Raw genomic sequence first — 21,753 nt, 5'->3', positions numbered from 1 at the left:
ACATACCCTAAATGCCCTTTACATAACTTAGATATAAGTTTTGAAGGGTTAGGAATGAAAAAACATGTTTATACAAGTTCAGGGACCATTTTTGACAAAGTGCAAAAGTCTGTCCAAACCCTCAGCATACGGACTATATGTACAAATCCGAACATTTTAGTTCTCAATAAAATCTTGTATTTTATTTGCGAGAATGCATAATTTCAATCATCGTGCAATTTCGATCGTATTCGCGTACGATAAAGTCTCGTACTTTATTTGTGAAACTCGTAACCGTACGATCGAACGAATCGACACCCACGACCTTTCCTAACAAAATCCAAGTTACACATGCCTTAACACCTTTATATAACCTAAATATTAGGTTAAAAGGGGGTAAAAGTGACAAAACGCAACAATACAAGTCCAGGGGCCAAATCTGCCAAAAAGCAAAACTTGGCCCCAGACCAAGCTTACGGACCGTAAGAGATTAGGACCATACGGTTCGTAAACCAGTGCCATTAATAAAATTTTGCTTGGCCATCAAGTTCTGCCTCATTGCTTCCTTTCTTGACACCTAGCTCGAAACTTCCACCTTCCTTCTGGTTGAGACACCTCACTAGACACTTGTTTTGATCTTGTAACAACCTCTAACACTTGACATGATCCTATGATCAAGCTTCAAGTATAAATAGCCACTCAAGTTCATCTCATTCTTTACTCATTTCCAATTCTTTCTCTCTATCACTCATTTCTGGAGTTTGCTTCTTCTTAGAGGCCTCCTACTGAGTTCAAAGACTTCCTAGAACACAAGTAAGTGTTCTTCCTTAGTCTATTTCTTTATTTTAGCTTGTTATAAGCAAAATGTCAAATAATTTGACTTTCTATTTGACTTTCGATTCTGACCATTTTGGTCAAGTCAAAGTTCAAATTGAACTTTGCAACATGATCGTAATCATGAAGGTTATAATCCCTTGCGGTTGCACCTTCTGATTTCCACGTTTACTAGGCGAAGTGACGAGTCAAAGTTTTGTTTATTAAAAGTCAAAGATGTGCATAAGTGAATTTTATGACGAAATGGTTTTCGGGTTTTAAAACTTAAAGTTTTGACACCAAATCAGTTTTATAAACATAATTAGACATGTTCCAACATGTCTAACTCGTTATTTATAGTTTAGCGCTTATTTCCTTAGTCGTTAGTCGAGTTGTTTGACTACCGCTTTAACTTTCGAATCTGACCCGTTTGGTCAACATTAGGATCCGACCAAGCCCTTTATTATGACCATAATATAATAGGGAATAACCTACTGTGGTTATACCTTTTGGTCATATCGTTTGGTTAGTCAAATGACGAGTCGATATTATATTCTTTAAAATGCCAAAAATACCCTTTTTGCGCATAAAATAGTTTTGAACATATAAGAACATTATTTTGACATCTAAACTGATTATACAACTTATATAAACTAGTTTTGACATATTAGACTCGTCATATGACGTATTTAACCATCTGAACCCATAGTTATGTTTACGACCCGTTAAAGTGGCGTAAACCGCTTTAGCGAGCCGTAACAAGTCAAAACACTATGAAACACTTCCAAATCAGAATGTATGGTATCATGAACCATGTTATACAAGATCCAACTCTTTTTTGGTTTATAAACCTCATTCTATCTGATCTCCCGTTTCGATACGCTAACACATAGTATCGGATACACTAGGAACCACTTCAACACTTGAACATTGAGCCTTGCTATTCAATTGAACAAGACTTATACGCAAACCTGTGAGTACATAGTCCTCTCTTTTTCGTTTCTCAAATGTTTTGGGGTGATTCATATGTATAAACAATTTTTCTCAATGTATGGCATACATGTGTGTTACTAAGTGCTTTTTGTGTATTATTCCTACGAAGAAAGACCCGACAATTGACACAAACCAAATCCTTATAGGATCTATCTATCTTCATAGTTAGGTTCTTGTAGGATGTTTAAAGTACTATTTTAAATCTTTCTATCTTCATCGTGAGATTTCTGAGAAGTGCTTTACGTATGAATGCGCCGATGGTTATTGTTTATGTGTAGAGAATTGTTGGTGATTTAGATAACAAAACTAGAGTCATACAATAAGCATACGGTGGATACGTCGCTGGTACTTCCTATATATAAGTGTTCTTACTGTATTACCCTTCGTGGCGTTATCTGAATCACCATTAGGAATTAGGACTTTGTGATTCAATATGACCAAAACAAATCTGTTAGGATCGGAGGCTCTCATGATTGTGTTTGTTTGTATAAATTGAACAGTGAGAGAATATTTAAACAGTGAAAAGTGCAGCGGAAATGGATACAAACTTTGTAAACACAAACATAGAAGAGAATAGTATGTTTAAACACTTGTTTTACTTTGAGTCGAATGATTACAATGAAAATCAAAAGATTACAAGCATGCTTACAATACTAAGCTCCCGCTCAGCCTGATACCCCAAGGTTGGTTGCACAAGATGAAAGGATTGGACTGGAGAAGAAGAATCTACTCAGTCAATCAAATGTAACAGTACAGGGCACTGCTCCATTTATAGGCAAACCAAACCACTGACGCATCTGAGCTGACGTCACCATGATAGTGACATCTAACAAACTAACAACCTATATACACTGTTCTAAACAACCTACTGATATGCAACATCTGATTATTAGTACAATACAAACCAAGAGGTAACAACTGCTTCACGTTCCACTGTTGTAGCCTGAGCACTGATGTTGAACTTCAGTGCTTTCTTCAAAGGTGTTCAGTCTTTGAGTGGGCAGTGCTTGTGTCTTCAGCAGTACTTAGAAAACAGCAGTAGATAGAGCAACAGTGTTTGTCTTCAGCAGTTCTTTAGAGTTTCATCAGTGTTTGGTTCATCAGTTGTTGTAGTGAGCAGTACATAAGATCCATCAGCTGTTAGAATACCACTGTCAAGGGGAAAGCAAAGTGTAAACTGCTGCTTATTGTAGTCCTCTGATGTGATCCGGTTTTGGCTTTACAAAACCCTTCATTATTCTAGCTTGTCAATCCCAACAATCTCCCCCTGGAACAGATAATGCCAAAACCCTTCACTATTCAGGACCTTTATTTCTCAATCAAGAGTTCCTTAGCTTGTCTTTTAAATTCAGCTTCAAATTCCTTGGCACTCTGGTCATCTTCATCCCTACACAGTGTAAGTTCAAGGAGATCCTGCAAATCTTCAACACTCAGGCCAAGTGCTTCTTTCCTTGATATGTACTTCACTTCACCATTGGTTCTGACAAGAGTCAATACGTGAGTCTTTTGATCAGACATCCACTTTAGTATTTTTAAACCAAATGGGTTTCTTGGGAGAGATTTATTCTTAGATGAGTTAGGAGATGATGGCCTTGTGAACACTTGCAGACTTTCAGACATTCTTTTGAAGGCTTCTTCAATGACTTTGTTTGCTGCAGCTATGTCTTCTGCAGTTTCTTTTTCAATTTGCTCTTGCCTTTCAATTTCTGACATGTCTGTTGCAGTGTTTGGTGATGCAGGTTTGTTTAATACCTTTTTAACAAGGTTTTGAAGCTTTGTTGAGCTGTCTTCTTTTAGACCCATTTTCATGATGGTGTCCTTGAAGTACTCTGCTTTCTTTTCTTTGACCTCTTCTTCAGTCAGATGTTTACCTTCTTCTTGGTTTGACACAAAAATAGGTTTGTCTGCTGATTTGAACAATGTTCTGAGGTTTTCAATCTACTGTTCAAGCTTCATCATTTGTTCACGTTTCTTTGAAGCACTTGAAACAGTTATCTTTCTTTTCTTTAGCCTTTCATAGGCTTCATCAGTCTGCTGTTTTGACCATTTTGATATGGCTTCAGCAGTATCCATTTTTGCATCCACCAGCTCCTTTTTCTTTCTTTTGTACTCAGCAGTGAGGTCAGCAATGAGCTTTTTGAATTTGCTCCAGTTTGGAGCATTCCTTTTCTTTGTAGGATCGTTCTTGATTCTGTCAATCCTATCAGCCTCATGCTTTAGAGCGATTAGTGGCCATTCTTCAAACTGTTTTTCTTCAGCAGGATAGAATTTTTCTTTCATGATGTAGGCTAGGTATTGTTTTATTAATTTTCTTCGTTGTTCAGCCTTTTCTTTGTTCAGTTCTTGTGCAAACACTTCTATCTGCTTTACTTTAGTGAAGAAGAAATCCAGTCTTTTAGCAATGCCTTCTTCGCTTAGACCTTCACTTTCACTCTCAACTTTAGCTCTTAGTTTAGCTTGCCTTGCCTTGATCTTGAGGTAATCATCCATATCCTCTGGTGGCATGTAGCCTATGAGTGAGGAGAATCTTCTTTTTGAAGGATCTTCTTCTGTATAGAATTGCCTCATCTCATTTTTGATAGCTTCAAGTTCCAGTGGATATTGTGCAGCATTAGGATCATGTATACCCTCATTGGCAGAGATTGGCTTTCTTTTTCTACTGAAGAGCTTTGGTTGTGATATAGAAAAGGTGAGAGCAGTGGTGGATGGTTGACTAACAGCTGTTGAAACAACTGGTGCTCAACCGTTGTTGTCATTACAACTACTGATGTATCAGCAGATGTCTTCTGCTTTTGAGCAGGGGTTATGATGGCAGTTGTTTGAGTGGTGATCAGTGGTTGACTAACAGTAGTTGAAACAACTGGTGTTTCAACCACTGTTGCCATTACAACAGATGTTGTAACATCTGTTGTCTTCTACTTTTTGGCAGGGGGTGATAATGGTTTGGCTGTTTGTGATGGTAATGGTGGTTTTTGTGCTGTAGACACAGATGGTGGTGGAACAGTAGTTGTGGTGGTGTGTGGTGATGTGGTGTGTGTTGATACTGCAGTTTTGGTTTGGCTACTTTCTGGCTCAACATATATACCATCGTCAATTCCCTTTTTCTTCCACTTGATCTTCTCCCCCTTTTTGGCATTATCTGAGAAGGGTTCGTTCATGAAGAGAACAGTGGAGGGAACCTTTCCAGAGGCACTTTGAATATGAGCTTTTATAGCTTTTATATCCGCCTGAGTATCCTTGATTCTTGATTCCACCATATTTGTCAACTTTTGAACATGTATGGCATGCTGCTGATCTGCCATCTGCTTTTGTCTTTCCAGCAGTGGTTGGAATAAGTTCCATAACTCATTTGCAGCAGGTGCTTGTTGAGCAGATGCTTGAGCTGAAGCAGCAGTGGATTGGGCTTTCTGAGCTTTTAACAGCTGCTGCACCATATCCTTTATTTCGGCAACTGAAGTTTCAAGGTTTTCAACCCTGCCCGTCAATTCCTGATATCTTGAATCATCACCTGAGTTAACAGGATCATCTGAATCCCCACCAGCAGTGGTTTTACCAATGAATGATTTAGGAACAGTGTCCCAAAAATCAGTCATTGATGCCCCTTGTTCTTGGTACTGGGGACTTCTTTCTTCAGCACTTGATAACCTTTTGATGTTGCCAGTAGTCAAAACAAACTCACTGGTGGTTCTTAGGGGTGCTATAGAAGAAATTGCCTTCAAGGGAGTCTTACTAATGAAACCACTGTCCAAGTGTAAACCTGTAGATTCAACACTTGTAGTGGCTGCTCCACTTGAACTACTGTCAGGAATTACTTGTAATTCCTTCTGTGTGACCTCCTCAGTTGTTGCTGGGATAACAGAAGTGTCAACATCAGACCCAGTCACCTGTTGAAGTATACTCTCAGTGATAGGTGGTTGAGAGGAACTGGTTTGTGTCTGAGTAACATCTGCTGTATGCAACAAAGGTATGGTGGATGGTGGTATTATGTGGGGTGAGGGTAAAGGGGTTGAAAGAGACATGTCCTTGGGATCAGGACTGTGGAAGATGGATCCGAGTGGGTCCAGAGCTTCATATTGTGGGGTCCCTGTGCTTACAACCTGATCCTTTTGTGAGGATGCAAGAGGAGTTTGAGGCTGGGATTGAGATCTTTCTCCCATCTGCTATGAGGAAGTAGCAGCAGTGGTTATTGGTGACTTTTGTGCTGTCACTAGCATTGACTCTGGGATCTCATCTTCCAGAGTTGCCTTTGGTTTGGATTTGGTGGGCTTTCTGGATGTTTTTCTTTTTGTCTTTTTAGTGGTGGCAGGTGTGGGTTTCAAAACAGTGGGTGTGCTGCTTTGATCACCTGGAGCAGTGGGCTCAGCAGCAGATACCTGAGGAGCAGTTTCATCTGCTAAATTCTGCTCAGGCACCTCTGCTTTTGTTTTTATTGGTGCCAACATTCTAGAGAATGTTTCAGGTGTTAAGCAGTTTATTTTAAAAGAGGCACCTTATTTGGGCAAATCTGCTTCTTTCTCTACAAACTTTTGTTCAAAATAGTAGCTTAAAAATCTTGGAAAGAGCAGAAATGCCTTATTATCAACATTTTTTACCAAATCATCAAATATTTCCTGGGAGTAATTAAAGTTTTTATTATTTAAAATTGCATACCCTAGGCATTGAATTTTTGTTGGTGTTTCATTAAAAGACGTTGTTTTATTAGAAACACACATTAACAGTGTGTGAAATAAAAATTTGGGTGCAGAAGGAAAATAACCTTTTTGTAAGGTATCCCTTTTTGGTTGCTCTGCATAGCCCCTGTTTAAGAAATCATTTTTCAACTCGTCTTTAGAAAATGAGGTTTTTCCTTTCAAATCATCGAGTTTAAAGATTTCAGAAATGGATTGTGGAGAGATGTGAACCTTCTTACCCTGTATCGAGGAGTTGATGGCTGTGATGATGTCTCCTTGTTTTTCAAGGGTGGCATTTTTTCAGAACTCTCTCTGGGTTTGAAGATAAATGGGAGCGTCTGCTGTTATCAAAGTTTTGTACTTTGATGCAGATAAGATGTCAATGATGGAGTCGAAGGTGTTGTCAGTTGTGGGTTTTGTGAGTATACCCACATAGTTGTGTGGAGATTTGTAGCGAATCTCTGTGGTTTCAGCGGCCATTTGAGTGGCGTCTGATGGGGTGGAGGAAGAAGATGGTTTTGATTTTGACTTCGATTTTGGTTTCGTCATTTTTGATGAAGAAGATCGAAGAAAGTTTTTGGAGTTATGAGAGGGAAACTGCTTTGAAGAGAATGTTTGGAATTCAATTCGACAATGAAACCCTTTTTGGATTTAATCAGGGTTTTATTTTAGGAAAAAAGTGAATGCTGATGTGGCAGCGGTTATAATGATCTGACGGCTAAAAGCTGACCACGTGCCAACCCTTGATGAAATGGTAAATAATGGAGGACAGTTGTTTTGACAACCTCTGATGGATCAATCATCAGTAGTTACAACGGTAATGAAATGAAGCAGTGGGTGTATCAGTGGATAAAACAATGATTTTAAACATCAGTGTTTTTGAAGGACAGTTGTTTTGACAACCTCTGATGGATCAATCATCAGTAGTTACAACGGTAATGAAATGAAGCAGTGGGTGTATCAGTGGATAAAACAATGATTTTAAACATCAGTGTTTTTGAACGAGCAGGGGTTGACTATTAGCAGTGGACATACTTTAGAGAACAGATGTTGAGGCACAACAGCATTTAAGAAACAGCAGTGGTTGAAAACAATAATGAGGATCATTTGTGTAACAACTGTTTGTGCAGCAGTGTTTTGACTTTTGACAAATAATTTAAGCATCTGCTTGTCCAGATGTAGGAATTGATTTTGTCTTATGAAAGCACAATATCTTATCTAGCATCTGTTGAACACCAGAATTGCTATTCTTAACAAAATACATTTTAGATGTATATTATCAAGATTAAATTGCCAGCAGTTATCTACAGAAATTTTTGTTCAAGGTTTTGCCAAATGTCCATTATTCCAGACAGTGGTTTAGCATCCCAGATGATGAAAACTTTTCTACTAAAACAACTCATTTTGTATCTAATTCTTGAACTAGAACATGATTATCTCAGTAGTTCAAAATCAATTTGCAATCAATTTTTGATCTGTGACAACCAAACTTGAGCTTAACATGACCTTGATATGTGTGCCATTTCCTTTTGATCAGATTTAAGGATAGTAATTTCACACAAAAATAAGGAAATTGGATCCTGACCAGAGATGAACTTTTACTAACAAAAATGAGTAAAAGTACAAAATATATTTTACAAGAAGTAATATATATCTGGTTTTATTTGAGAAAAACACCTTAAAAAAATTTAAAGGAGTTTTGAAATTTATCAAAAGGATCTGAGAGCTTTTCAATAAGTTCATGATTATGTCATTCTCAAGTTATTTTGACCATTGTTTGGGGTCATTTTCTTGTCAATCGATTGTAAATTCTTCTTTTAAGGTTAATCACTGGGAATGTCATTGTTACCTGAACAATTCCTGTATTGATGAATGCACACAGTTGCATGATTCCATTGTTTTACCCAACTTTAACCTCAAGAGTTTTTTATGCTTATACTCTTTTCTTTTGATTTCAAAAGTTTTGAGATAACCACACTTTGAGATTTGTTCATTTTCTTTTTCCCTTTTTACCCTTTTTATTCACATGTTCAGAAATACTCACTGGGAGATTTTATTTTGAACAAGCTTAGTCCAGAATCATTTTGAAGTAATGTTTTGAGAGATCTGACCACATTTGTGCATGCTTTATTACCAGATCTCACATTACGTATGATTAGGACTGTTTTGACACCTTATTTTCTTAATGTGTTTTGACAAAGTTGATTTGGTCCTTTTGAGGATTCTCAACCTGCCTTTGAGCACATAAGAAATTTTGACTAAAGCTTTATTTCCCTCTTTCTATGTCAGCAGAACACTAGTGTTTAGATGAACATAGGTTTTGCTGATCTGAGGTACATACTTTAATGTAAAATATGAAAACATCACAAATTTCATAACAACAGTTGAAATCAATTTTGAATGAAGATGAACACACCATAGTTTTCAGATAAGTTTCCAGATCTGGAAACCATGAGTGATTTGTGCATGACATCACCAGTTGTATGAGATCTGTAAATCTTATGACATCTTGGTTGTTTTACAGAGCTTTTGAGTCATCATTTTGAACATGATTTCTCGTTACTCTGTTTTTCAACTGAAATACGACCAACCTTAGTATCAATGAATTGTGAGCTGAACTGTTATGTCAAATTGATTGTTAGATCGAATTTGACTGTCCAAGCTCTGATACCAATTGTTAGGATCAGAGGCTCTCATGATTGTGTTTGTTTGTATAAATTGAACAGTCAGAGAATATTTAAACAGTGAAAAGTGCAGCGGAAATGGATACAAACTTTGTAAACACAAACATAGAAGAGAATAGTATGTTTAAACACTTGTTTTACTTTGAGTCGAATGATTACAATGAAAATCAAAAGATTACAAGCATGCTTACAATACTAAGCTCCCCCTCAGCCTGATACCCCAAGGTTGGTTGCACAAGATGAAAGGATTGGACTGGAGAAGAAGAATCTACTCAGTCAATCAAATGTAACAGTACAGGGTACTGCTCCATTTATAGGCAAACCAAACCACTGACGCATCTCAGCTGACGTCACCATGATAGTGACATCTAACAAACTAACAACCTATATACACTGTTCTAAACAAACTACTGATATGCAACATCTGATTATTAGTACAATACAAACCAAGAGGTAACAACTGCTTCACGTTCCACTGTTGTAGCCTGAGCACTGATGTTGAACTTCAGTGCTTTCTTCAAAGGTGATCAGTCTTTGAGTGGGCAGTGCTTGTGTCTTCAGCAATACTTAGAAAACAGCAGTAGATAGAGCAACAATGTTTGTCTTCAGCAGTTCTTTAGAGTTTCATCAGTGTTTGGTTCATCAGTTGTTGTAGTGAGCAGTACATAAGATCCATCAGCTGTTAGAATACCACTGTCAAGGGGAAAGCAAAGTGTAAACTGCTGCTTATTGTAGTCCTCTGATGTGATCCGGTTTTGGCTTTACATTATCTGTTCCTCTGGTAGGGTTCAATCCCAACAAAATCCTTATAGGATCTATCTATCTTCATAGTTAGATTCTTGTGGGATGTTTAAAGTGCTAAATTGAATTCCTTGATTGGATTCTTCGTGTACTTTAATGCGTATGTGCAAGTTGATGTGACCAAACCAAATCCTTATAGGATCTATCTATCTTCATAGTTAGATTCTTGTGGGATGTTTAAAGTGCTAGATTGAAGTCCTTGATTAGATTCTTTGTGTACTTTAATGTGTATGTACAAGAAGAAGTGACCAAGTTGATGATTATGTGTTTATGTGATTAGTAGTGATTTAGACACCGAAACTAGTGTAATAGCATAAAAACATAGTGGATATACCGCTGGTACTTCCTATATATAAGTGTTCTTATTGTATTACCCTTGTAGCGTTATCCAAATCACTTTAGGATTCTTGTGTTTAGTTGATTCAAATGTTCAATATCCAAATCCTTGTAGAATCTTCCATATTTTAATATGTTAGATTCTTAGAAGGATATCCAAAGTACTATTATAAATCCTTGATCGTATTTCTAATAATACTCTCACAAGTTTATGACTGATTTCAATGTTGTAACAAAGACCAAAGTACAATTTTCAATGGCATAAAAATTACCTAGTAATAATAATATTGCCATATACAAAACTCTTTTGTCACAAGTTTCATAATCAAGATAATGTATTGCAATGCTAAACCTTTTTGCAATTGTTTGGTTTCAAAGATTCCATTTTCAATTGACAACTCTCGTAGTTGTCAAAGTATTGCAATACCAAACCTTTTGCCATTAGTTTCGCTGACAAAACCTATGTATTCACCAGCATTCTTTGTTGAGGTCTTTTTTCACATATGTTTCAGGTTTTCGATTATTTCAAGCATGCTACACATTGGATCGCATCTGACCTTAGACTTCTTTAAACAAAAGACAATTACATGTATTCTTTGTATTGAAAAAAATGTTAATATAATGAAACAATTTAGTACCATGTGTTGTGAGCAATTTGTAACGTGACTCCCTGATGTTTCCGCCGCGTGTTGTTGTGTTACGCGATTGGGGTGTTACACCATGTTTCATGCATCTCAACTGTGTTTTGTAAACTGAATAAGTGAGACAACGTCAGGAATAAAGAGAGGACAAGTGAGACCTGAAGACTTAGAGTTCTAGATGCTAAATATTGTAAATAAATAATATGTTATACTCAGACGATTATAAGATTTAATGGAAGTTCAATTTGTTTCCGTTGTAAGTGTATTAATAGTTCATAATCACCCGGGTTACGAGTGGGGTATTACAAAAATGGCCTTGCTGCATAGAGAAGTTTGTGTAAGTGCAACTCCCATCATGTAACTGTACTTTATCAGTTCTGGTCAACCAAAGCAGAAGTCCAAGTCAAGAAGTCAAAAGTATGCATGTCCGAATTTTTTAGTTAAAATCGGACTAGCTGTCCAAATTTGTTATGTTGTAAAGGAGTTCAATATGATATAAATTCGGACCTCCTAGTTACTTTGTGCTATCCGAATTTATTAGTGTTCCTTATATGTAGTGTCTGAATTTGTTATGTTACAAATTCGGACTAGGCCTTGTAAATTCGGACTAGGCCTTGTAAATTCGGACTAGGTATCTTTGTCAGGACTTATGTGTCTGAGTTTGTTGCCCTAGCCCATATATGTGGTGTATAGGTTAGATTAGGGGAAGCTTTGTGCAACTCTCACAAACTCCTGTAATTCCTGATCAGTGTGTGCACATTCTAGAGAGGGAAACTATGTGTTAGTGAGAGAAAGCTAGCTTTAGATCTTAGTGATCTAAACCAGCTTGTAGATGATGTATACTCTTTCGGGTTATATAATATGTGATGAATGATTCAATAATAAAGGTTTTCATTTTCTACATCTTTCTATCTTGTTCATATTTTGATGTTTCACGTCATGAATCAAGTGCAATAATGTTGTTCGTCATCAATCCAGGGGATCCCGGGGACTTTCAGTTTGTACTAAAAAATCTTTTGTGCAAACGACGTGGGTACATGCTGAAGGACACGAAACATTTGTTTGTATCTTGTTTGGAAGCTAGATCCTTCAGGTGAAATATTATGAGATGATTCAAAATCCATTTCCCTTGTCAGGATGTTCTAGTCGAGAAGTGGTGGAATGGATAGAGAAATAATCGGGTTTGCAAATATGGAAAAAGGTTGTTCTAGCGGTGACTTATATGACATTTTGGGGCTATTGGAAGACATATATGATAGAGAATTTTGTAGAGGAGGATGATCGATAGAGAAGATCGTGGAGTCTGTAAAATATGATTCATTTATTTGGATCCAAAACAGGTCCAAGGTTGTTGGCTTAAATTAGGATGGTTGGTTGGATTTCAATGTTAGAGATGTTTTTATGTAATCATCTTTTGTCAGTTGTTTCCTATTTTTCAACATTTGTATTTGAGACTTCCATTTTCTTGTTGGCCCTGTTTTATTATGTCTAATAAGTATGTTGAATGTTCGGGAAAAAAATAAGTAAATCAATAATTTTTATCAAGATTGAAATTATTTTATAGTCATCAATCATATTGTCATTTAGAATGTCGGTAGCTTTTTTCAACTCTACAAGGAAAGTATTGTATTATAATTATTATATATCACATTTATGGTGTTTAGGAATAACACCAATTTTATTATTTTGTGGTTTTGTTCTTTTGTAGTTTTTTTTTTACTTTTAACCTTCATGTTTTTCATCTTTTACAAAGTTTGACACAATGAATTTTTATTTTACGTTTTGGTCTAAATTTTACGAGTTAACAAGCTACAACATGCATATGTGGTTCAATGTTTATACGTCTATTTTCCCCGTTTAACGAACCCATCGCAACGCGTGAGTCCTAAATTAGTTACTCTTTTCACTGTTTAACTTGGTTTTAGTATATAACGATGTAACTTTTCCGTGAATTTCAACTATACCCCGTCGAGACGTGGACAAGTGGTTTTTTTATCATCACTTTGGTTATTTGCTTATTTTTATCTACGTTTTGAACCTTACGTGGAGTGCGAATGATAACCCATTAGTTTAAACTAAACACATTCCAAAGTTATTTAATATATTTTATTTTTGAAATTTTCATTATTGTTTTATTATTTTTAAATATATTTTATAGAAATATAGTTATGTTTTTTTAATATTACTAGTATAACAACATACTTATTTAAAACTTTCAATTTAATATGATATATTAATATTTTATGTATTATTTAAATGTTTTAAAAGGTAATTATGATGTCAAAACCCGTCTAACAGGTTCTACCAAGGGACCGATAAGGCAACCAGTTCATTATTATGTCCGATTCTAAAAAAAATTTTTACGACAAATTAGCAATTAAAGTGAGTTTTCAAGCTATTTTTGTACTAAGATTCAAAGTGGTATTGATTTATAGACTATTTTTGTAAGTAAAATAACAATTAATAATTTTAAATATTATAGTTATATACATGAATTATTTGCATGGTTAGAAATTTCTCTTATTTCCTAATTAGGTTAGAACCCCGTGTATTACATGGGTTAAATAAATGAAATTTTGTATACTAAATAAAAAAACAATATATTTTTAAAAACCCCATTTATTACACGTGTTGAGTAAATATAATTTTATATATTAAATAATAAAAAGTTATATATTTAAGAACATCGTTTATTGTGCGGGTTGAATAAATGTAATTTTATATAGAGAGAAGAAGTGAATGCTGACGTGGCAGTAGTTACAAATATTTGATGGCTAAGATCTGTCCACATGAGAAGCTCTCTTGCGCCAACCGATAACAGTTGTTTGGAAACCTCTGTTGGTCGTTGGGAACAGTGTGAGTCAAACAATCGTTAGATAAACAGAAGTTATGAGAACAGATGATAACTTTCAGCAGTTGTTTTATTTTTAGCTAACATCTGCCCACGTCAGAACCTCTGTAGTCATAATGGATGACAGTCAGCAGTTTAGTAAATCAACAATCATTAGGATAAACAGAAATTATGACAACAGACGGTAACCTTTAACAGTGGATGTATTTTTAGGCAAGCAGAAGTTTCAAAAACATTTTTTTTCAATCAGTGTAACTCAACAGTCGTAATTCTAACATCTGTTATTAGCCCAACCACTGTTAGTATCAAATCCTCTGTTAAGTATTTTTAAGATTGAATATCATTTGTTGTTCGTTAACATCTGTTGACCCATAGCAAACCTTTGCATCTTCAGACATTTATTCATCAGCAGATGCTCTCTTTTGTCAGACTTTAGCTACAACACACCTTGTATAACACAAAAATATACAGTAAATCCTTCCAAAAAATTGTTGTTGATAAAAAAAATTATATAATAATACTTATAGCAGACGTTATATAATAATACTTATTCATCATTAGCCCAACCACTGTTGACCCATAGCAGACCTTTGCATCTTCAGACATTTATTCATCAGCAGATGCTCTCTTTTGTCAGACTTTAGCTACAACACACCTTTTATAACATTATTATATACGGTAAATCCTTCCTAAAAATTGTTGTTGATAAAAAAATTATATAATAATATTTATAGCAGACTTTATATAATAATACTTATTCATCATTAGCCCAACCACTGTTAATATCAAATCCTCTGTTAAGCATTTTCAGATTGAATATCATCTGTTGTTCTTTAACATCTGTTGACCCATAGCAGACCTTTGTATCTTCAAACATTTATTCATCAGCAGATGTTCTCTTTTGTCAGATTTTAGCTACAACACAAATTTTATAACACCAAAATATACCGTAAATTCTTCCAAAAAACTGTTATTGATAAACAAAATTATATAATAATACTTACAGCAGACGTTATATAATAATACTTATTCATCATTAGCCCAACCACTGTTAGTATCAACAGTCGTTAGAATACACAGTTTTTTCATCATCAGCAAATGTTCTCTTTTGCCAAACTTTAACTACAACAGACCTTTTACAACTCGAAGTATTGACTCTCTGTAATTTGCAGGAGCACAAATTCTTCAAAAAGCTGCTATTTCTGATCAAATTCTAAACATTTGTTTTATCTTTTTATCATCTGTTCACCATCAAACCAACCCTTCATACTATTAAACCTCTGTTGACTTACCAAACAGATGTTTAAACACAATTCAACATGAACATAATCTAAATCTTACTCAAACACTAAATAACTAAAATCAAAACACAACATGTTCAAACACAATTCAACATGAACATAATCTAAAATTTATTCATTTATTCATAACATTAAAACTTAAAACTCCAATAATAATAATAACATCAAATACTGAACAACATTAGTTGTCAAATCTAACAATAACAGCAAGAATTAAGAAACTTTAGCTTCAACTCCATCGATTGCTGAACCTCTCGATGTATGTCCTTCAACATCGCCATGAACTCCACATCTCTATCACCGCACTCTATATTACTGACAACACAAAGCTCACGAACAGAGGTTAAAGGCATCCGCATAAGATCTCTGGAAACCTGCTCTCTAGTGAACAGGCCAACTTGCAATCCATCAAAACATCTCTTCAACTCTTGAAGAGTAGCCCTATCTTCATACACATGTTCCTCGATTTACCTGACAAAACGTTGCTTGAAATCATCTGATTTTGCATTTGTGAATGATGCCATTTGAATAAACTATATTACTCGACTTTCCTGAAATTATGATATCTTCGTAGGAAACGTGATGAAAAACAGGTGAAGTGACTATGAGTTTATATACTGAAATTTGGTATTATGAAAACGTGTACATTTAATATAAACATATTAATTAATGTATATTTTAAAATATCAATCTTTTAATGCAAACACCTTTCCAAACCCCAACTTTTATGGGAAAACTGTAAAATTAAATACCAAGAAACCCAAGGGACAAAATTTTGAAGTTCAAAGAACTAAATTAGATTATCACAATTACAATTAACCTCTTGATTTACCATGTAGACGCGTTTTTTAAACTCTATAAAAGACTGATGATTACTTTTGATTCAAAACATCAACAAATTGTCCTACAAATCACTTTCTGTCAAAAATTGTTCCAAACCAGAAAACCAACAAAAAATCTACATGGCAAACTTCAGCTTCTACCACTGGTTAGACACCAGCAATGTTAAAACACACTTCTCCATGTGGTCACTCAAAGAACAAAGAACAGACGAAGAACTAAACAGGAAAGTCGACATAATAAATGATACTAATTACAACAAAACCTGGAACAACATAGCATTGCTCGATGAAGTCCTCGACTCTCCTCCATCAGAGTTCCAGAAGAATGAAGAGGGGTTTCTGACACAACTTCTAAAACAGGATCAGAAAATCTGCAACATGCTAACTGACCTGAAAATCAAAAGAGAACATGAAATCACATGGAGAAAGGCCAGAGTCTATGAAATCCTAGCAAGTGTTAACTCTAGCGTGTAATCCTTTATAAATATTTCTTTAAATTTGTATTTTTCTATGTAATAGCTCATTTTAATAATATAAACATGCATCTTAAAATATTTTAAAATTTCAGTGTCTATAAAAACTCTCAACATCATCAACAGTTAATCAAAATAAGAAACAAACCTAATATGCAAAGGGCGAAACAGAACTGTTGTACTACATCTGACTTTTCACGATATTGCACGAATCTATATATACTTTCTATAAAACCATGTAAGTCTCCCATCGAAGAAGATATCACATGCAACTAATCACGATATTGCAACAATGATACTGCAACATCGATACTGAAAGGTTGATGTGTGATGGGAAGCTTCATTGAAACGACGATGTTGGAACAATGATACTGGGACGATAACATGTAAACATAATCACCAAACATTCGAACAAAGAAGTGTAATCGGAGATTAGCGGCTGAATCATGAGAAAGATGCATTTGAGAGGGAGAGACACGCTCATAGATGTGAGCGGGAGAGCTTTGAATGTGGAGCCAAATTATTAACCCTTATTTATAGGGTTAGAATATATGGTTTGAATTTTGAATTTTGAATGTGGAGCCAGAATTTTGAATCTCAACAGATGTTTATTGGCGGGTGACATACATTAATTGAAAATTACATATCCCCATGCATTTTAAAATTCAAATTACCCGCAATTTCAAAACATCTGCTGCTAGGTATACATTTACCAAAGGAACCATCTGCTACTTTCTTGTAGATGGGCAGTGGTTTGCCCTTTGGAATGTGGGTCAGACCTTTAACACTTGAATACACAAGCAGTGGTTCGATAGAACATTAAATGTATTTTAAAGTGATTTATATATTAGGCTTTATAATGTAATAATGAGATAAGAAAAGCCTTGTTGGACACCCTCTCCTGCTGACACATCAGCTTTTCTTATGTCATTTGGATTTCTCCTTTTATAGAAAGTATAGATAGATGATGAACTACTTATATTGATATGAATTCATGTTAGAAATAAAATTAACCTAAATTTATTTGTTGAGTTTGATACCGTTGGGATTCCCATAAGAAGTGTCATACAAAAGTAATATCATAACTATGGTGTAGCCCACTTATGACATGGATGCTGTAGCCACTAGATCGCCATTGTTTATGATAGCTCAATTGGAGTAAACTAGAAATAGCATCCGCCGCGTTGCGGCCGGGGCCACATATATTACCCGCCGTGTTTGGCAAACAAAACACCATTTTTATTATTAACACATAAAAAAACCACAAGCCAGAGGCTCACCCCAGTACACCAAGGGAAACAAAAAGGAAAACAAACATAATAAACTAAATCATACAGGCATACAACAGCAATACCCAGCAAGCTGCACTACCCAACTTGACCCATATCAAACTTTTGTCATTGCTCCCATGTTAGCGCCAGTACCCGGTAACGGTTTCTAACCTGCAACTAAGACATCGCCTATGTTCCTTCAATAGCAGCAGCCAAGGTACCTGACCCATTCTCAAAAACAATTTTGTTTCAAAGCTTTTGTAAGCACCAGACCTAGACTGTTCCAATTCTCACTCATACTCGTATTTATTTGAAAAAAGACTTGATCTCACACAACTGTACCATAAGAAACATTGTCTATATTATCAAAACTTTCATCTCCTTTAACTGAAGCTTAGGCAACACAGTCGGCAGTGGCGAAGCTTGAGATTTCCGACCGGGGGTCGAAAATGTATATACCCAAAAATTTCTATAAGACCGGGGGGTTGAAAACGTGTATACCAAAAAAAAAGTTTATACGAAAACTACATACTCTCCACTAATAAGCGAAAAGTTCGGTGGGGCGGCCGCCCCCTCCCGCCCGCCCTATAAAAGATGCGCCACTGACAGTCGGGTCGGTTATTGTATTCTATAAGCTAGTGTTATGATCAAGTTCCATAGTAACCCACCAACCCAACCCAAATCTCATTAAGCTTAGGAAAATAGTAGTTGCTACAGTAGTTCTTGCCAATTTAAACAAAATTATAAATTAATTATCTATATTTTTATACATATGGTTCAGCACATTTTATTTGTAATTCAACTGTAACACAAAAGCCAGATCCACAAATCTATAAGAAGTTTGTGATATGTACCTTTTGTATCTTGATAGGAATGTAAATGCTAGGCTTTGTCAAACATTTTGCAAGAGAATTTGTAGTTGAAACAAAGTTGTACCTCCAGAGCCCTGATATACAATTATTATCAATCATGGAGTGAAGTTAACTAATACATAATACGTTTGAATGATATAATACTTGCGTTGAATGAAAAATCTGGTATTAGAAAAAGCCTTGTTTTTTTAAATGACTCACCTGTTTCTAGCATCTTGCTACTGAGTTGCTATGTTTAGATATATCAAAATTAAAAGTTGATGATAACTAACACACAGAACTACAAAGTAACGTGAAAGATCAAGTTTCCATCTCTATATTTTTTCGTTCCAAGTGAAATGAAAGTTACTTTTAAACAACCCTTGATAATTTAGACCGTGGGGTATGGTGGGGCGGGGGTTTGGGGCATGGGTTGACACGTGTGGGTTGGGTTGGTGTGGCGGGGCGTGGCTAGCCCGCGTGGGTTGGCCACGTGTCAATTATTATAAAAAAAATTGAAAAAAGCCTAAAATTATTATAAAAATACACACAAAATTAAAAAAAGCCTAAAATTATTATTAAAATTTCCTAAAAATTACAAAATCCTACCAAAAAAAGGATTACAAATGCTATCTCTTCCTCGTGCGCCCACGTTGTGCCGGTAGCAAGCGAAAGCTTCCGACCAGTAACGGGTCTCACCGGGTTGGCGGCCCTTCATCGCGTCCACGACGCTCGTTACAAGTGCTATCTCTTCCTCATGCGTCCATGAGGCCATTTTTCAAGTGTGGGTAGTGGGTTCGGGTAGGGGGAGTGAAGGGTTGGGGTAGCGATGTGGACAGGTGGTGGGGGGGTTTTACAGTACTTGGGGTATCGGTTTGGCTTGGCCAAATGGTTATTGTTTAAATTTAAATCCTACACCTATAGCCTAGCCAACCCAGCCAATGAGAGCCGGCCACGGAAGATCGCTAGGCCCGCCCAACGCTCAGGCTGAAACCCCCGCCCAAGGGGCCACGCCGAAACCCAAGCCCACCCGGGGTGGTGACTTGGGCGTTTACACCCAACCCACGCCCCAACCCCCGCCCCATACCCCATAGTCTTATATACATGGGTGCAGAACTGGGATGTTAACATCCTATAAAATGAAAGTTACTTTTAAAGAGTTATAATTGGTACAATCTATATCCAGAACTGGGATATTAGCATCCTGTACCAATTTACATCCATCAATTCAAGACTAAAGAGTTTCCAACTAATAACATAACCAAGAGAATAAAAGTAAATAAAACAGAAACCATGTTGAGAAAAGTAATATTCAGAGATATAGTAAATATCAAGAATATAGAATATGAGCAAAAACTCACATTCTTTCTTCTTTCCAGATGCCTTAACTGCAACTGCATGACCTTCAGCAGCCTTCTTCTCCTCTTCGGTCTCTTCACCAAAAAGATCCACACCACAGTCATCATCTTCATCAATAGCAACCTTGATAATACATACATGAGCATGAAATCACATTTTAGTGAGGGTTAAAAAAAGTGATAAATACAACACCAGTATACCACATAACAAATCATCAAACAATAAGAAAGACAGATTAACAAAAAAAATGATAAAAACTAAGATCATTATACCTTTGTGTCAGCAACAGGAGTTGTATCAGCCTCTTCTGTGAAAGAAGCAGATCCCTCTACAGTAACACCACTTCCTTCAGCTGAGAGTCTGAGACACCACTGCAAGCAATTTAACAATAAGTATGTCCTAACTTGCACAACCCACAGGGTTAAAAATTTCATTAAGAAGTGTAAAATCAACAAAGCATCAAAATTAAAGAACTTACGAAACTCTGTCGGTCATCTTCCTCACTCGTTTAACCACAGAAGCCACGTTGGAAAGAAAAACATTATTATTCATCTTTGTAACCAAATCTCCCTGACACACATGAACAAATAACGAAACCCCGGAACAATTAGCAATAGCACCAGTAACGATGATGAAATTGCATATGAATCTGTAAATTAGGGTTTTGGTACAGGAAGATTACGAGCCTATGACTTGCTACGGTGGACCTTCGTTGAAATTAGGGTTTAAATGAAGTGGAGATCAGTGGAAAGTTGCGTTCTTCTTTGATTCTTCTTCTTAAAGCTCTAGAAGGATGGTAAAATTAGAGTTTGAATGAAGTGGAAATATAGCCTTTGGTTTGATCCTCCTGATGATTTTCACAATATTGCATTCTTTGGACTCACACCCACTTCTATCAATATATCCAGATAGTCGACGGGTTGTGTATCCGGTGGCCGGCGAATCTTTCTCTCCAGAATCGTCTCTCTCATTAACCCTAGATCTAAATTTGGGAAAAGTGAAAGTCTGGAACATGCATCAGCAAAAGGAAGGGCACAACTTCTAAAAAGTATTGTACATCTAATATTACATAACATACAACATGCATTAGCACAAAACATAACTTATGCAAACTGTACAACTCATACAACACCAAAATGTTGAAAGTTAGAGTATATATAAATGGGTCCATGTGTTGGTGTCTTTTATCGAAAAGTATCCCTCTTGTGTTTTATGATAGCTCAATTTGTACACGAGTCTGTCACATGACTCACATCATATGAGTCGTATTGGTAATATTGGTTGTATGATAAAGCAGAAAACGGTTGTTATTTTAACTAGGGGTGTTCATCGGATCGATTAATTTGGTTAGTTACGTCCGATTAATTCATTTTTGTTTTTTCGGTTGTAACCGAAAACCGAACCAGACCAAACCAATTTGAATAAATGCCTAACCGAACCGAATATGAATTCAATTACAAATTCAGTTGAAACCGAATTAACTAATTTAAATCTAAGTTACCGATCTCAACCAAAAAGTCTTGTTCTACCACTATTCACAGATCCAACACAAATTCATTTACAATAACTCGTTTTATTATATCAGAATGTATTTTTTATTCAAACTTGTGAATCGAAAATTTAAATTGACACTCTAAAATAAAAATACATTTAAGAAAAAACATACCTCATAAATTGACACACTAAAATAAAAATACATTTAAGAAAAAAACATACCTCAATTTGTAGCCCAAATCAGATCAAAACAAATCCCACGTCAATTAAAACCGATAAGACAAATACATTATTATTACTATTACTATTACTAGTACATATTAATAAATGAATTGAAATAAATAGTGATTTTAATATTATAATAATATATAGTTTTTTTAATACTTTTATTATT

General features: G+C 35.7%; 1 protein-coding gene across 9 annotated transcripts; it reads right to left on the bottom strand.

Moving 5' to 3' along the window:
• Positions 1 to 15,322: 15,322 nt before the first annotated feature.
• Positions 15,323 to 20,921, bottom strand: LOC110879303 (elongation factor 1-delta 1). Of its 9 annotated transcripts, none has more exons than XR_004867708.1 (6): positions 20,344 to 20,915; positions 20,138 to 20,225; positions 19,868 to 19,988; positions 18,510 to 18,601; positions 16,175 to 16,301; positions 15,323 to 15,540 (listed from the first exon to the last, which is right to left on the bottom strand). XR_004867708.1 is itself a non-coding variant. In XM_022127733.2 (6 exons), exons 2-6 carry the CDS (start codon positions 20,415 to 20,417, stop codon positions 17,796 to 17,798), a joined length of 456 nt encoding a protein of 151 aa, XP_021983425.1. In that variant the 5' UTR covers positions 20,418 to 20,435; positions 20,537 to 20,910; the 3' UTR covers positions 17,602 to 17,795. The 9 variants fall into 9 exon arrangements, 6 of the variants coding, with proteins under 6 accessions (XP_021983427.1, XP_021983426.1, XP_021983428.1 ...); XR_004867711.1 differs by lacking the exons at positions 15,323 to 15,540; positions 16,175 to 16,301 and adding an exon at positions 17,602 to 17,876 and having other exon boundaries at positions 20,138 to 20,236; positions 20,344 to 20,435; positions 20,537 to 20,905; XR_004867709.1 differs by lacking the exons at positions 15,323 to 15,540; positions 16,175 to 16,301 and adding an exon at positions 17,602 to 17,876 and having other exon boundaries at positions 20,138 to 20,236; positions 20,344 to 20,435; positions 20,548 to 20,903.
• Positions 20,922 to 21,753: the final 832 nt, after the last annotated feature.

This window comes from Helianthus annuus, chromosome 9 (assembly GCF_002127325.2).
Source record: "Helianthus annuus cultivar XRQ/B chromosome 9, HanXRQr2.0-SUNRISE, whole genome shotgun sequence".
Lineage (NCBI taxonomy): Eukaryota > Viridiplantae > Streptophyta > Magnoliopsida > Asterales > Asteraceae > Helianthus > Helianthus annuus.
This window is presented reverse-complemented; position numbering and strand designations above follow the sequence as displayed.